Source organism: Vigna unguiculata, chromosome 3, assembly GCF_037176805.1.
Source record: "Vigna unguiculata cultivar grain cowpea cultivar isolate G323 ecotype 2 chromosome 3, ASM3717680v1, whole genome shotgun sequence".
Classification (NCBI taxonomy): Eukaryota; Viridiplantae; Streptophyta; class Magnoliopsida; order Fabales; family Fabaceae; genus Vigna; species Vigna unguiculata.
In genome coordinates this window covers 62,401,307-62,419,311 of record NC_140794.1, presented here as the reverse complement: position 1 = coordinate 62,419,311, position 18,005 = coordinate 62,401,307, and the positions used below count along the sequence as shown (strand labels likewise).

At 27.1% G+C, this 18,005-nt stretch overlaps 2 protein-coding genes across 3 annotated transcripts; both read left to right on the top strand.

The window, feature by feature from the left end:
- The first annotated feature begins 3,557 nt into the window (after positions 1–3,557).
- LOC114174919 (class V chitinase-like) lies at positions 3,558–6,289 on the top strand. Of its 2 annotated transcripts, none has more exons than XM_028059651.2 (2): positions 3,558–4,706; positions 6,049–6,289. In XM_028059651.2, exons 1-2 carry the CDS (start codon positions 3,605–3,607, stop codon positions 6,135–6,137), a joined length of 1,191 nt encoding a protein of 396 aa, XP_027915452.2. In that variant the 5' UTR covers positions 3,558–3,604; the 3' UTR covers positions 6,138–6,289. The 2 variants fall into 2 exon arrangements, with proteins under 2 accessions (XP_027915452.2, XP_085526989.1); XM_085670863.1 differs by lacking the exon at positions 6,049–6,289 and adding an exon at positions 5,222–6,036.
- A 196-nt stretch (positions 6,290–6,485) lies between these two features.
- LOC114175226 (putative cysteine-rich receptor-like protein kinase 20) lies at positions 6,486–13,464 on the top strand. Its single transcript, XM_028059991.2, has 7 exons — positions 6,486–8,077; positions 10,857–10,988; positions 11,074–11,258; positions 11,339–11,549; positions 12,110–12,347; positions 12,441–12,591; positions 13,052–13,464. Exons 1-7 carry the CDS (start codon positions 6,982–6,984, stop codon positions 13,355–13,357), a joined length of 2,319 nt encoding a protein of 772 aa, XP_027915792.1. The 5' UTR covers positions 6,486–6,981; the 3' UTR covers positions 13,358–13,464.
- Positions 13,465–18,005: the final 4,541 nt, after the last annotated feature.

Below are 18,005 nucleotides of genomic sequence, written 5' to 3'. Positions count from 1 at the left end.
CAAAAGAAGCACTCATGGCATTAGAATCACAATATGACAATAATATATATATATATATATATATATATATATATATATATATATATATATATATATATATATATATATATATGAAAGAGTAACATAAAGTTTATCATCAACAATAATATATTAAAAAAATTATATTTAGTCAGAGTGTTCCTCTACATTCTTTCAATGACTTAAAATCTTCAATAATTGAATCAGAACTAAAGCTAGTTGCAATATCACTTTCCATGAAAATCAACTCAATTACCTATAACAATAAAAACATCTAAGTCAAATCGTCTGCTTAGTTTTTTACTAAAAAGATAGCACGACCAGTGGGGGATCTTGACTAAAATTTATGAGGGAGCTAAAATAATACACTTAAAATTTATATATTTAACATTACTACCACTAATTCAATAAAATTGAATACATAATTTAGTATAGATATAACTATAAAAGAAACTATACATATATCTAAAGGATTGTCCATTGTTTTTTTCATATTTTTGACCATATAAAATAATTCAATCATAACTAAATTTTTCAACTATTTTTTTTTCAATATAAATAATCATATTATCTACAAAATATTTAATTTTCATTTTACTAATTTGCACATATCATAGCTAAATTTTTCAGCTATTTTTTTAATATAAATAACTATATTACCTGCAAAATATTCATTTTCTATTTTACTAATGTGCACGTATCGATTCAATAGTCATGTATTTCATTTCATTTTTATGTGATGAACAACAATATTGTCTTATTTTGATCTTTACTTTTCTTTTATCAATTTTAAAAAATAAATTTATTCTTTTGCTTTTCATCAATATATCTATTTAAAAAATAAGTTTAAGACTAAAAAATAATTTATCATGATCTAATAAAAAAATGAGAGACATAATTACTAAAAGAATTATGATAATCAAGTCCACATAAAAATTGTCTATAAAAAATCATATAATACATTACTTACTCTTCTACATTCATAAAAAATAATATATAAAATGTCATGAGATAAAAAAATAGTGCTAAATATTAAACAAGTATTTCACTACTAGGTGAGACAAAATAAAATTACTATTTTTTTTCCTTTAAGAATGGAAGAAAAGATATAAAACATGAGGAAAAAATAATGAGTTTCTGTTTAACTAATTTTCTTCTCGGTAACAAAAGAAATTAGGTTAAGGTGAAAGATGAGTACAACATATGAAAAACTCAAAAATGGAAAGAGAAAATGAAAATTACCTTGATAATTTTTTTTCTTTATTATATTTTATTTTATGTTTTACTATTTATTAACATTAAATAAAAGAAATAAAAAAATACCTAATTTAATTTTCATTTATTTTTCAATATATTACTATCTGATTTAAAAAGATAAATATAATTTGAAAAAAATTAAAAAATTATACATATTTAAAAAAAAATAAAACACACATAATTTAAGAAAGAAATTAAAAAAGTTTTTCATCTTTATCACAACCTTCCTCTTAAAAAAAATAATTTTTTTTACCCTTTACCATAATTTTTCTAATATAAATTTGTCACCTCTCACATATTTACAAAAAGAAAAGATAAAATTATGAATACCCCAAATTAAATCTTAAAAACAAGACTCAATATTTTAAAAAAGCTAATAACTTCTAAATGATTAGCTTCCCTTACCTTAGAGTAGATTCTTAATCTTCTCTTCTTTTAAACAACTTCAAAGCCTAAAATAGTTGTATCTAAATAAATTTGATCAACAATTAGAGCATGATTTGATTATCTCTAACAGATAGAAATATGCCTAGAGCGTAGAAAAACTACGTACAAGAGGAAAACATATTGCTTCGAAAAAAAAGGATAAAAAATAAACTTACTCAAAAGAATAAATTGTTCGGTCAAAATGTTCTTTAACTCCTCAATTTTGCCGTAGTGCAATTTGATTTTGAAAATAATAAGGAATTGATGTGAAAATTGAGATGAAAATAAGAAGAGAGAAAGACAAAGAAGTATAAGAAATTATAGTAGAGAGGGAAAACGTGATTTATAAATTTAAAAAAGTCTTTTCAAACTAAATTAATATATAAATAAAGTAATAATATATAAATATTTTTTTAAATATATAAAAAAATCATTGGGGGAATCACACTTATGTTCCGTCACTCGGTACCTGTTACATGCAAAAAAAATTAAAATTAAAATTATCTTTTATTAAGTTAAATTTAATTAAAATTGAAATTATATTTTATTAGATTAAATTTAATTTTAATTTATATGAAATTTAATTTATATTTAATTTTTCATTTTTTTTAATTTTATTTAAATTTAATTTTAAAAATTTACAAAATATATTTTTTAAATATTTTCGAGTATTCACGGGTACCCATAAGTTTTAAAATACCCACAAATATTTCTTAAACTAGTACTCACACAAGTAACGAGACGGGTAATGAGTAACATAACCTGTTATCATCCTAAATGTAATTATAATATTAATGGTATTGAAAAAAAAAATTGGATATATCATAAATCTTTCACGTCATGTTGACTCACTCTTTTAAAGTTGCATACCTAATAATTTACAAAAAATAATAATAATTTATTTAATAAATTATTTTAACTTCTTTAACCAATTAAATTTAGGTCAGCTATATAATTAATTATCCATGTTATCACAATTAGTGGTGATTATGAAAATTTGAAAAGTTCTTTCAAATAATTATATAGTCTTTGAATATGTCAATTGATATTTTAATTCTAAAGTAAATTTAAACAAAATATTGTATGGGCTTAAATAACGTATTGTGGTAAAATAAATAATGTAGAGGTCTAAAATGAGAATGCACGAGATGGAGTTGTAAGTATATCATATTTTTCATTTCAATAAGGGGAAAATATTTTCTTTAACAACTTGAAAATCCATTTCAAGAAATATTTTAATTATTAAAAAAGTTAATTTTTATATTTGTAAAAAAAATAAAATTGAAGAATGAAATAATAGACGTAAAATGTGTGTGAAAATTTGTTGAGTTATAAAATTATGTGTCCTTAATTAAAATATGAAAAATGATTATTTGACACCAAAACAACTACTTGAGAATCCACTTTTAGAGGTAAAATAATAATTAAAAAAATATTTTTTTATTTGTAAAGAAATAAATAAAATAGAGATAAATGAGTGTATATCAAGTGGATGTAAAAATTTGATGTGTCCGAGTAATAGTGTTCTTGAATATGTCAAACTATATTTTCTTGTCAACTACTTAAGCTTTGGACCTCTCTATAAATGCAATTGCATGCAACGTACGTAAGTGGTGCAAGTTCAATGTATTGATCAACAACGTGTAAAATTAACAGAATAATACTATCATTCTCATTTTTTAATTTTTTTTTTATTTTTTATATAGTGATTTAGTATTGACTATTAATTAATATATCACTATTTTAAAAAAAATAAAAATAACTCACACTAGGTCATATGAAAAAATAAAAAATGAGAGTAAAAAAATAAAAAATAATTTTTTCAAAATTAAACTATAAATATGGCTAACAAGAACAACCAAGTACTTCACAACCAGAGAACAGAAACATAATCTTCTTTACAATGGCAATGGTTTACTCTAACAAGTTTCAATTTGTGGTTTCCTTTTTCCTCTTCATGCTGCATCTCCACGCATCCACTGCACAAAACATCATAGGAGGGTATTGGTTCGCAGATAGTGGTTCCCCAGCAGCAGACATCAATTCCACACTTTTCACGCATCTCTTTTGTGCCTTTGCCGACACGAACCCTACCAATTTCACAGTCACAATTTCCTCTTCAAACTCTGCTAAGTTTTCATCATTCACCCAAACCGTTCAGCAGAAGAACCCTTCTGTTAAAACCCTATTATCCATAGGAGGTGGAGCTTCCAATCCATCAACCTTTTCAGCAATGGCGAGTCAACCCACTTCGCGAAAATCGTTCATCGACTCGGCAATACAACTAGCCCGATCAAACAACTTCCACGGCGTTGACATCGATTGGGAGTATCCATCAACTCCCTCAGACATGCAAAACTTTGGCATATTCTCCAGAGAATTCAGAACTTCTCTGATCAGCGAAGCTAGAAACTCAGGGAAGCCGATTTTGCTCCTTAGTTGTGCAGTATTTCGCTCTTCCGACTACTACTCATTGGAAATGCCTTCTAAGGCAATGAATGATAGTTTTGACATTATAAATGTAATGTCTTATGATTTCCACGGTCCAAATTGGTTCCCCAACAGAACAGCAGCACCGGCTTCGTTGAATTATCAGACAAATTCCGGAGCATACCAAGTGGGTGGAGATCAAGGAATCAGATCTTGGATTGCCGCCGGTGTTTCTCGACGAAAACTAGCAATGGGTATACCCTATTATGGCTATGCGTGGCGTTTGAGGAATGGGAGTAACAATGGATTGTATGCTCCTGCTAATGGTTCTGCCTTTGGTGGAGATGGGTCCATGGGGTACAACCAGATTAGGGCATTTGTGAGCCAGAATGGAGCACGGTGTGTCTACAACTCAACTCTGGTCACTGATTATTGCTATGCTGGAACAACATGGATTGGCTATGATGATGTCCAGAGTGTAGCTGCCAAGGTTAATTATTGCAAGAACAATGGTTTGCTTGGCCATTTTGTTTGGCAGGTTGCTTCAGACAACAACTGGGCTCTTTCTCAAACAGGTGACTGTCAAAAATTCCTCATTCCATTTGTTGATACGTAATAATAATATGGTTTAATTAGTCGGATAATATCAAATTTTGTTTAGATGTGTAAGTTTGATATTGTTTTTAAAAGAGACCTAATTGAGACATTTTTTTCAAAAGTTGAAACTTAACATCTTTTTAAAAGCGGGTACCAAACTGACACCTAAACGAAAATGGATACCATTTGACTAATTAAACATAATAATGTCTTATTTTGTTGAAAAATGATACTATAACAAGTAAATTTTGACAACGTTATCTTATTATTTGAGATAACATTTTTAAGTGATTTTTTATTTCTTTTTAATTTTTTTATATTTCAAAATCACTTAAAAATATTATTTAAGTTATAAAAGAAAGTTGTCAATTTTTTTTTTGTCAAAATATTATTTATATATATATATATATATATATATATATATATATATATATATATATATATATATATATATATATATATATATGTGGGTTATTGTTGTATTGCATTGCAGCTTACCGTACGTGGAAGATGTAGGTATAATATGAAGAGTTCAAATGTAAAAAGTCATGGTTTGACTTCATAATTAAAACTCAGGTGCCATGTTCTGTTATTACAAAGATAAAATAAATATATGTATTTGTGTTCTTCAGTTGTCAAATAATATTGCAGATAGATATGTTTGTAATATCTTCAATATAATTACTCTGTCACTTTCCAAGGTTGCTAATAATATTTATCTTCTCAATAATAGGAGAAGACTTGAAAAAATTTCACCATTGCACCGTTATTGTTGTTGTCGCAATTGTCGTTATATCCGTCACCATTGCCTTTGCAAAGGAAAAATAAGAAAAAACAAATACGAAAAAAAATTCATTTCGAAAACTTATTTCCAAAACGTATTTCATGCTTCAAAAAGTTTTTTTCAAATCATATTTTATGTAGAAGTATTATGAGAAATTAAGTTTCTTTTTTAGATATTACTTTTTCATAGTAGAGTTTTGTAATAAGAAAACTGAAAGAAAAGTTTTTAAATTCGTTTTTATATCTATAAATTATAACAATTGAAACCATAAAGTCAAATTTTTAAATATCAAACAAATACAATGCGCAAAATTGACTAAAAAAGAATTTTCAAAATCCTTATCCTAGTTATTTTTTTTTATGTGCACCGGTTATCAGACATGGTAGGTCTGATAATTTGCAAACCATCCCTCCTTTCAACCCACCTTCTACATAGTTCAAATAAAAGATTTTTACTTATCTTCACTAAATTGTTCAAGACGATGAACCACTCAAATAGTCTGTCTTTAATATAACTATTTATCATCAACGAAATAGGATTATATGTATTGTACTCGAAATTGCTCAAATGGGCTTCACTCACACGAAGACCAAACACATATGAGGTGCGCCCCAATGGAAGCTAGCAAAAAAAGCCAGACCCAAACTGACAACAACGACCACAAAATGCAACGAAAGAAAACAACCCACAAGAAAAGAATGGAGCCACAACCCGAGCAAGGAAATCCAAGAATGATAGGCACGACTTTTTTGTATTTGGAGTTGGTTTGAAGTGGAAATTGTAAATATGGATTGGTTTATTTTTGTTTTTTTTTAAAACAATTTTATCGGTGAAGTCGTCATGATACATATTGGTCTTTAAAAAAAAAAAAAAAAGTCATCATAAGTCATGACAGTTATTTCAGTATACCAGAGAAGTGAAGTCGTAAAAAAAAAAAAGAAAACCAACTTGTATCAGAAGGACTTCAATTTTGATGTTGTACTCACTCTTCACACTTCACCTTGGTTATCCATATTTACAAATTTAAATTCAAACCAACCCTAAAATACAAAAAAAGCACACTAAAACAAAAAGAGTGCCAAGCTAGAATTCATTTGTATTGTTCAAATGTATTCGAAACATTTCAAATTTAGATTTGTAATCATCTAGACAATTCGTTCTTGGTTAGCGACTAAAAAAAATTAAAAATTGTATTTAAAACAGGTCACAAAGACTGTTAAAAATTGTATTTAAAACAAGTCTCAAAGACTGTTAAAAATTGCATTTAAAAAAGTCACGAAGACTACGTCAAAGTGTGTTAAAATATCGTTAGTTAGGTATATACATAGAATTGGCTGTTCTGTGTTATCTCCTCGGGTCCTACTCATCTGGGTTCACACGTTAATTTCTCTGCATGTTGGGCCTACATGTAATGTGATGTATTTCTATGAATTTCTCCAAGGTAACAACCTAAGAAGCTGCACAAAACAATGTCGCCCAGAAAAGTTGTTCTCCTCATCACTTTTCTGATGTTCCAATCCTCATCAGAAGAAGCTTCTGAATCATGGTTCAAAATCGGTTACTGGTACAGCGGCAGCAACTCTGCAGTATCCGATATAAACTCTGCGCTCTACACTCATCTCATATGCGCCTTCGCACAAGTCAACACTTCCACCTTCCAAATCTCCCTCCCCTCAACCAACCACCAACCCTTCTCCACTTTCACACACACCGTCAAACTCAAAAACCCTTCCATCACCACTCTCCTCTCCACCGGCGGCGACCAAAACACCGCCGCCATCCGATCCATGCTCTCCAACGCCTCTTCCAGGAAACCCTTCATCCAATCTTCCATCACAATGGCCAGACTCTACGCCTTTCAGGGCCTCGACCTTTCCTGGTCCACCATCCAAACATCCTCTGACGCAGACAACCTCGGACACTTTTTCCAAGAATGGCGGCTTGCGGCAAAATCTGAAGCCCAAGCTAATAACTCTTCACTCCCAGAACTGATCCTAACTGCTGCAGTTCAAGCTTCACCAGATTTGAATAAAGGGTCCTACCCAGTGGACTCGATCAGAAGTAACCTCAACTGGGTACATGTTAATACCTACTCCTACCGTACACCCATGTCGCAGAACTTCACTGCTGCACCTTCAGCTCTGTATGACCCTCATGATGTTACTCACATCAACACGGACTACTATATCAGGGCTTGGATTGGGAAGGGTTTAGATGCGAAGAAGTTGATTTTGGGTTTGGCTTTCTTCGGGTGTGCATGGAAACTCCAAAATCATGATAGCAACACAATAGGAGCAGTTGCAACTGGTCCGGCAGATGATACCGACCAAGGGTTCATAAGCTACAGGGACATTAAAGATAAGGTTCGGGAAAATGGGGTTGCAGTACATTACAATGAGAGTTATGTTACAAATTACTGCATGTTTGGATCGACATGGATTGGCTATGACGATGTTGAGGCTGTTGAGAGGAAGGTGTTGTATGCCCGAGATATGGGGTTGCTTGGTTACTATGTTTGGCAAATTTCCCAAGATGACCACAATTCCACACTCGCTCGCGCAGCAGGTACACAACACAAACAACACTCTTAATATTATTATTATTTTATTTCTTTTGCCACTAGAGGTATAAAGCTCTCTTGGATTTTTTCTACGGGTGGTGATACATTCACACTAAAATATTACATTAATTTGACGCTCAATAATGATATTATTTTAATTATATTTATATTAATTTTTAGTTTAGAAGTGTATTACACGTTATTACATTATTAAAAAAGTGTCAAAAGAATGTATTTTTGGGAGAGTGTCAGACACATTTTTTCCCCGTTTTTATTAAATAAAAAGATTAATCCTTGTGGATGTATGAGTTGTTATATAGGAATTCAAGAGTGTTATTTTAATTATTAAATTTTAATAATTTTCTCTTATAATATGAGGTGATATCTTTTAATGATTTTGGAATATTTAGAATAAAAAAATGGAAAACTAGTGAACCAATTAAAAGATGTTATCTAAGATTATAAGAGAAAGTTGCCAAAATTTAATAGTTAAAAAATTATTTTTTATAAAAATTTGATATCACTTTTAAAATACTTTAAGTTTTAATATTTATGGGTTCGTTAATATATATATATATATATATATATATATATATATATATATATATATATATATATATATATATATAACTTTTCATTTCTATTTAATAATACGAGACTTTCAATTCATCTTTATATTTTATAAGTGTGAGTTGAATTTCACAAAATTTCTATAATGATATATTTGTCTCATCATTTATTTTAGCATATTCTACACATGAATTGTCCATATAAAAAAATATGACACTAATTCATTTATACTTAATTTCAGAGAAGCAAGAAATATAATTATAGGTTTTTTTAGCTAACATATAAATAATTTGTATTTTTATGATTTTGGTTTATATTTGGATTGTATTAAAGTTTATTTAGATTTTAATTAGAATTAGAATCTACTTTTGACTCAAAAAATAAATAAATAAATTGTATTTTTTTAATTAAGTAAGCTCGTGAGCCAACCTGTTTAATCCACCATGGGCCGGGTCAGATTGGATTTTTTTGGCTCGTTAATATATAAGTGAGTCGGGTTGGATTGGCTCATTAATTGATCAATTAGAGCCGTCAAAGTGGGTCAGAACCCGTGGGCCAATCCAACCCACCACGGGTTTGGGTCGGGTTAGATTGAAATCTTTTTACAAATTTCAGTACGGGTCAATTTTTGACCCGGCCTACCAAGAACCCGACTCACCCGGGTTGGCCCACCAACCTGCATGGTGACACACATTATGTTGGACTTTACTGTTTTTTTAACCAAACACATTGGTGGATTGACAAATGGAAACCTAACTTCAACTAATAAAAGTATAATTAGTTTGTTGAAAAAAGTATTGCATTCAATAAAAGATTGGATAAGTCACAATAATGCTTTGATCTTAGATAGTAATTTGTATTTTTATTTATTTATTTTGGTTTGTATTGGAGTTTAACATCATTTTGGATTATATTGAGATTGTATTCAAGTTTATTTAAATTTTAATCCGAAATATAATTTCTGAGTTAAGAAAAAAATTATATATTTTTTAATTAAGTGGACTAGTGAGCCAACTCGTTTAACCCACCAACCGTGGTGGGCCGGACCGGATTCGAATTTTTTTGACTCGTTAATAAGTGAGTCGGGTTGGGTTGAGCTACTAAGTGACTAACCCGTGGTGGGTTGGGCCGGGCCAGACGGCCCATTTTGACAGTTGTATGATCAACCTCTGTGGTGGGTCGAGTCGAGTCGAGCCGAGTTACCCGTTTTGACAATTATAGTTTTAGTTACTAAATTATATATTAACTAATAATTTAAATTGTGTATTTAATATAAAAACTAATTTATTTATTTAATTAATAATATTAAATCTAGTAAATATTTACATAATTAATTGCGTCTTTACTATTATATTAGAAAAATGAAGTGTTTCAAATTTGATGAGTTAATAGGTCGGTCTTTCGGCCTAATCCTTAGGTAGACAGATTTTGGATTTCCATTATGTGTTAATTACGGTATATTTGTGATAGATGGGATATAAAAATTAAGAAAAATAAATTTTTAACAATTAAATTTTGAAAACTTTCTTTTTATAATTTAAGATAACATTTTTAAAAATAATTTTTCATTTCTTTATTTTTTCATTTTTCTATTTCTCTTCTTTATATTTCAAAATCACTTGTAAAATGTTATTTATAAAAAAAATTGTCAAAATATCATTGTTGAAAAATTAACTAATCAATTTTCTCCAAAGGTTTCTCCTAAATGAACTGCCATGCATAAAATACCTTCTGTTACCTTTGTTTTTTCCAAGATCACGATTTACACTTTCTGATTTTAAAATACACATTTATATCTTTTTAAGGTTTAATAAAACAACAATTACATTTATTTTAGTTATTACAAGACACTTAATGTCTTTTTTTTTTAATTTTATTTAAAAGTAATATATTAAATAACAAGTACTAGAATTAAAACTTCGAGTTTTAAAACATAAATATTAAAAATATCTAAAAAGCAATTATATTTTCACTTAATTATAAATTCTCTCATAAAAAAGAATAAAAAAACCATATTTACAAAATTGTTATTTTAATAAAAATAAAAAATATTTATAACATGAATGATTACTTTTAAATATGATTTTAAGTGTAAAAATAAATAATTAACTGTTTGAAATATAATTATAGTATATATAATTACTATAATTGACCTAATAACTTGTAATATATGTACTGTTTGAAATATATATAACTTAACTGTTACGTTCTCAGCTGAACAGGTTAAAGACGGCAAAGAGGAGCAATGGAAATTGTTAGTGATAATTTTGAGCGTAACTGCTACCGTTATTCTCATGTTAGGTATCTCATTCTACTTTCAAAAGAAGAGAATATTCAGAAGAACTGGTAAAATTTTCAGCTATCTATATTTATTTGCGATTTTAGAATTAGTATGAATTAAATCACTATATATTATTACTTTAATATGCAGGGACAATGCTGAATGCTGCAAAAGGTTGTTGGACTAAAACCTTGAATAACAAAGAAGCTGCAGAACCTTTTCATGGGAATACTCCAGATTTACATGGCTATAGATTTTCTGACATTAAAGCGGCTACATGTGACTTTTCACCTCAAAATAAGATAGGACAAGGTGGTTATGGTCCTGTTTACAAGGTTGGTGAAATAATGTTCCTGTGGAGTGTCTTGTCAGATGATGAAGATCCTAATAATGTGTCTGTGTGTTGTTCCTTCAGGGCATCCTACCTGATGATGAAGAAATAGCTGTGAAAAAATTATCAAAAGCTTCCACACAAGGATTCCAGGAATTCAAAAATGAGGTAACACTAACGGCAAAGCTACAACATGTGAATCTTGTTCGGTTGTTAGGTTTCTGCGTTGAACGAGGGGAGCAGATGCTGGTGTATGAGTACATGCCTAATAAGAGCTTGGACTTCTACCTTTTTGGTTTGATTCTCTTTTTATCTTTTATATTATTGTTTTAAAGTCACAAATTAACTGGAGATAATTTTATAATATAGTGTTAGAAGTGGATTTTAAGCTTAACTCAATTTCACAAAATCGGTTTGTAAGGTGAGGTTTGCACCGTTGAGATATATTCATCTCGTGTGTGGGACTAGAAATTAGTTGGTAGTTCGTTAGCGATCCGATATCGGGTGAAACAGAATGTCCACAAAAGCTCGTTAGATAGACTCTAACTTGGATCTGATACTATGTTAGAAGTGGACTTTAAGCCTAACTCAATCCCACAAAACCAACTTGTAAGGTGAGATTTGCACCTCACTTATATATTGTGAATTGACTTTATCTCTAGTCGACGTGAGACTTCCAACGTATATAAACTAGTGTAAATTATAAGTTGGATTTGTGAGATTGAGTTAGATTTAAAGTTCATTTCCTATCACTCTTAATATGATTCAACAATTAAACATTTTTGTTAACTAAGAATCAAATTTGAACCTCTTGGTATGATTTTTTTTAACCTTCTGTCATGAAATTCCTCACAGATGCTATGAGACGACATTTGTTGGATTGGAATAAGCGCGTTGATATCATCGAGGGAGTTACGCAAGGTCTTCTTTATCTTCAAGAATATTCGAGATTCACCATAATTCACAGAGACATAAAAGCTAGCAATGTTTTGTTAGACGCAGAGATGAAGCCAAAGATTTCAGACTTTGGGATGGCAAGAATATTCATAAAAAATGAACAGGAGGCCAACACAAACAAGATTGTGGGAACATAGTGAGCACATAAAACTGGTTCCTCCATTTGAGCTTTTCATAATTACATATTTTACAGCAAAGCTTTACTAAGTTCTTCCCATTAATTATGCAGTGGTTATGTTCCTCCCGAATACGTAAGAGAAGGTGTGTACTCAACCAAATCTGATGTGTATAGTTTTGGGGTGCTACTTCTACAAATTATAAGTGGCAAGAAGACACATGGTTTTTACGGAGAGAAGGAAGATTTAAAGCTCTTGGAGTATGTAAGTAGCAATTAATTAATTGGTCAAATTTTGAAGATTTATATATTTATACAAGAAAATAATTTTTTAACAACTAAATTTAACAACTTTCTCTTATAATATGAGGTTACATCTTTTAAGTTGCTTTTCATTTTATCATTTTCTCATTTCTTTATATTCCAAAGAAAAATTATCCTATGACTTCCATTTTTTGATTCTTATACTTTACCTCCTTGATGTGACTTAATTAGGATCATTGATTCTTTCAAAAGAAACGACAATGGTACATTAATCAATAACTCACACTAAGTCACCTCAAGGAATAAAGGATGAAAGTCAAAAAATGAAAATTATAGTAACATTGTCCTATTCTAAAATCACTTAGAAGATGTCACCTCAGTTTGTAAGGAAAAATTGTCAAAATATTATTGTGCATTTATATATTATGATGTTTGACTATGAAACGAATGGGTGCCATCAGGCATATGAATTATGGAAAGAAGGAAAGGGTATGGAGGTGATGGATGATTCATTGGATGATAGAAATTCAGAGTGTAAACTAGTGAGATGCATGGAAATCGCTTTGTTATGTGTCCAAGAACATGCAAGTGATAGGCCTTCAATGCTACAAGTTTGTGCAATGTTGAGAAACCAAGATAAATCTCATGCCATCCCCAAAAAACCAGCATTTTCAAGAGTGGAAGACAAGGACGATGTGAATGAGTGTCAAACGTTGCAAAATGTTTCAGTCGACGATGGAACCATCACTCAAATTGTTGGCAGATAGCATCATTCTTCATAACATAAAATTCAGATGTGTTCTGAACTCATAACAACCACACTCTTTTCTAGTAAAAAGATGTTGCTTTCACAATAGTTAAACTCTGTTATATGAATGATTTACATTTTATGTTTATTTATTTTTAAATAAATGGTAGAAGCAACATTCTAGCACTACCATTAAGGCATTGATCCCATATTAAAAATTTCACGTCATACTTACAGAAAATATTACTATGATTTTTTAATAAATTTATTTTGTTTTTAGTGGAGACATATTCAAATGTCAAGATATATACATATTGGACACAAAATTAAATCATTTATTGATGTTAATACATTATGATATAATAATTTATTATATATCTCTAAAATATTAAAATAATAATTTATTAAATACATACTATCATAAAAAGTATGATCATCTAATATTTATTTTACTCTCGTATCCATTCTTTTTCTCGTAATGACTTGAAGGTAAAAAAAATTTTACAAGTGAACCTCCTCCTCATAACAATTCCAAATTTGATTAACCACGTATGTTAATGTTATCTACAAAACTTTTTGATAGATAAAACAAAATTATTTAAGAAAAAAAATTCATAAATAATAAACATTTTTTTGTCTTATAAGAACAGTAACACTTTAAAAAAAATTCAATTTTATAAAATAGTTTATAAAATAAGATTTACAAGTAAATAATATATATATATATATATATATTATTTATCTTATCTATAATCGATACATAATACATATATATAAACACAACCATTTTCTAAACCTGTCATCATTGTACTTCAAAAGAAAATGGCAAACGGGATTAAGACATTTTCCTAAAAGTTATACGAAAGACAATAATTACCCATTTCTGAACATAGCCAATTTTTCCTTTAACAACTAATTACTTGTACCAGTCAATTTTTCTAAACCTGTTACACAGTGATATAATACTTCTTTTTTGAAAAGTAGTATATAAACACAAGTTAGACCTTTCGATTCAACATGGTTGAATAGTTTTCTACTAAATATAGTTTTGTTTGTTTCATACCTTCAAAATCTCTTTTAAAAAAATTCAGATATTTACAATATATCGAAGATATTTAAGATATTATCTATAACAATATATAATACCATCTTCATTTAGTATATACAAATTTTTTCTATTTTATTCATAATTATATTTTAAAGTTATGATATAAAAATTAAAATTTTATTTATAATTATATTTTAAATTATAATATAAATTTTACAATAAATATATTAATATAAAAAAAATTAAAACATAGTGAAAAAAAAAAGAAAAAATGACATAACGTGAAAATGATTCCACCTAAATTCTAAAAATATAACTCCTCGTATTCTATACTCAATAAATTACTAATATTGTTAAATTCCATAAAACTATTACTTTTGTTATAGCATAATTTTAATATAAGATATATAATAAATAATATATCTAATTACCTTATTCTTATGTAATAAAAATTTACATAAAATAAAAATAATAATATATATTTATAACTTTTGTAAACCGAATAAATAGCGGATATACATTGAAATTTCTATATTTTCACTTGTATTGTATACATATTTTAGTTTATAAAAAAGATAGAAAATTTTAAGACCACGATAAAACTCTTAAATAATAATTAATTTAGTGATAAAAAAATTTATTAATCACATGATCAATTTAGTTATCAATTTATAAAATAAAAAATTATTGGCTATTAAAATAATTATTATAAATAAAAAATATAATTGATCGTTAAATTGATCATAATTAATTAGAGACTAATTTATAAATTAATTATTTTGGTAGTCAAAATCTTGAAAGCTAATATTTTAGTTACCAATTTATAAATCAATTTTTTTAGTAATCAAAACCTTGGTATCTAATATTTTAGTGACAAATCTATAAATAATTTTTTTTTGTAGTTAAAACCTTGGTAACTAAATTTTAGAGACCAATTATATTTATTATTTATAATAGTAACTATTTTAGAATCAATAATTTTTTATTTTGTAAAATTACACCTAAATTTATCATTATAGTAATTAACATTTTTTTGTTAATGAGATGATTTATTTTTTAAATAATTTAAAATTCATTATAGTAAATATGTTGTTCAGGTAAATGTTTTTGAAAGAAATTTACATCCTAGAATTTGATTAGGATAATTAAGTTAAAAAAGAAACAATTTTAAATTTCACCTAAAAAAAGAGTTTGAACTTTAATTTTTTATTTTCTCAAATTTACATGTATTTTTTATTTGTATATTTTTCTTAGTTTAATTTCGGTTGGTTGTAATCCACTTGACTAAAGAAGCTATTAGATTGATTATTTTTCAATGAGCTAAATATATTTTTAGTTTTTAAAGATAAAAATAGAATTTGTTTTTTTCCAAATTTTGATATAACCTACTCTTTAAATTTTACAAATAAACAATTATAATATTTCTAATCTTATGTGAAATTTTTTTATCGTGTAAACATTAATTGGTTTACATCAATTGATATGTTTCATCACAAATGTCAATTTAGAATCTCATTATGTTAAAACAATACATGAATGTCATTTTATTTAAAAGATTATATTTATTCTTTTATAAAGTTATATTACAAATTTTGAATTTCAATTTTAAATTAGTTTAAAGAATGAAAACATATATAAATTGTTATAATCTTAGTTTGTTAGTATATATCACTCTTATCACTTATTTGATAATAATTTGCATTTTTTTAGTTATCGTCAAAGAAATTATTTTTTTGAAGATGTGAATTAAACGTTATTTACATACGTTTATTGTAATTATTTTCTTTTTTTATAGTTATAATAACTTTATTCATTTCTGATACAAGTATTATTCTTTAATATGTTTTTTTTCTAATGTTAAGTGGAACAACTTTCACAACATTAACCCATTGAAGAAATTTCCGGTTAATATTGATAAGAAAAGTCAACCACAAATCCTCAACTCTCAACTTATTTTTAAATAGTAGTTGGCATTAACTTGTTCACTTGGAAATATTAATTTGTAAGAGAGGGTGATAATAAATTTGACTGGATTTGAAAGAGATATTTGTGTCGTTATTTTTAAAGGATCTTAGTGTAAAAAGGATAAGGAGTAGATTTAAAAGTAAAATTTGTGAAAGTTTGTGAGTGATTTGATTGATATGATATATTAAAAATTAAATTTAATTAAAAGAAAAACAATATTACCAAATTATTTTTTATGTTGAAAGTAATCTAAAATTATATTTAGATAAGTTAAATTTATTATATAAAAAAATTTAAATGAATAAATTAAAAAAAAAAGATAATTATTTTAATAAAAATATTAAAAATACAGTATATTTAGATATTCTATATTTTTTTTGATAAACAATTTAGAAATTTGATATATTAATTTTTGTTGTAAGCGTGAATTTAAAAACATTATTATCATAGTTATAAGGGTACGAGAGCCTTTTACATACTAGCAATCACATCCAAATTAGCACAGTGGATAAGAGATGGAAAAATAAGATAATCATGTTATTCTTCTTTTTTCTCTTGCTCTCAAATATCAGAAAATGAACGCATGTTTCGCTTTCAAATCATGCCTCTTTATTCCCTTTACCCAGTAAATGAGTGTAAGTAGACATAACATAAGGTCGTATTCCTTTGAATGAATGGATTCGAGGAAGAATGTGAACATGGATTCAAGTGAATATATATAAATGAATTTGTCAGTTCTTTTGAAAGAATTTATAAATTATATTTTTAATAATATTTTAATTATTATATATAGTTACAATTATAAATATTACAATTATTAATAATTATTATATATTATTAAAAATAATTATTAAATTTATATTATTATATTATTTATTATTATAAATTATTGTATATATATATATAAATATAAGAAATAATATATATTTAATAATTAATATAATAATCATTATTTATTATTTATTACATATAATAGAATATTAAAATGTGAGGAGAAAAAGGTCAAAAATGATATATTCATACAAATTTTTGCTGGTATGGTGAGATGAAATTGTGGAATTTGGATTTTCTGTTGGTTTTTTTTTTGTGTTGTTCCTCTACTGTATCTTCATAATACACTGATTATCATTAATTTTGATGTTTTAAAATATATTAAAAAAATATTTAAAATACTAACACAGTATATTTTTAATGTTCAGCGGAGAACAATACCTAAAAAACTAGTAGAGAATCTGAACTCGAAATTGTGATAACTTTTTCTAAATCCGTCTGCACAAATCTTTTACTTCCAATATGTTTCTATAGTACTATCTATACAAAAAAATTGCTTAAAGTAAACAAATTTGAAAATTAATTTTGTGAGAGTTTGTGAGTGATTTGATTAATGTGGTAAATAAAATAAAAAGTTATAATATATAGAATATAAAAATTACTAAATTATTTTTTATGGTAAAAATAATATGAAATTATATATATATATATATATATATATATATATGTGTGTATAATATGTTTAACAAACAGGGTTATGAAAGTAAAATTACCATCTATTATTTAAAATCTTTGCAAGAATAAAAAGATGGGGTTTGGGAATTATCCCACAGATCTGTCTTTACTTTTGTGCTAAAATCGTTTCCAAATCAACAAATTCTAA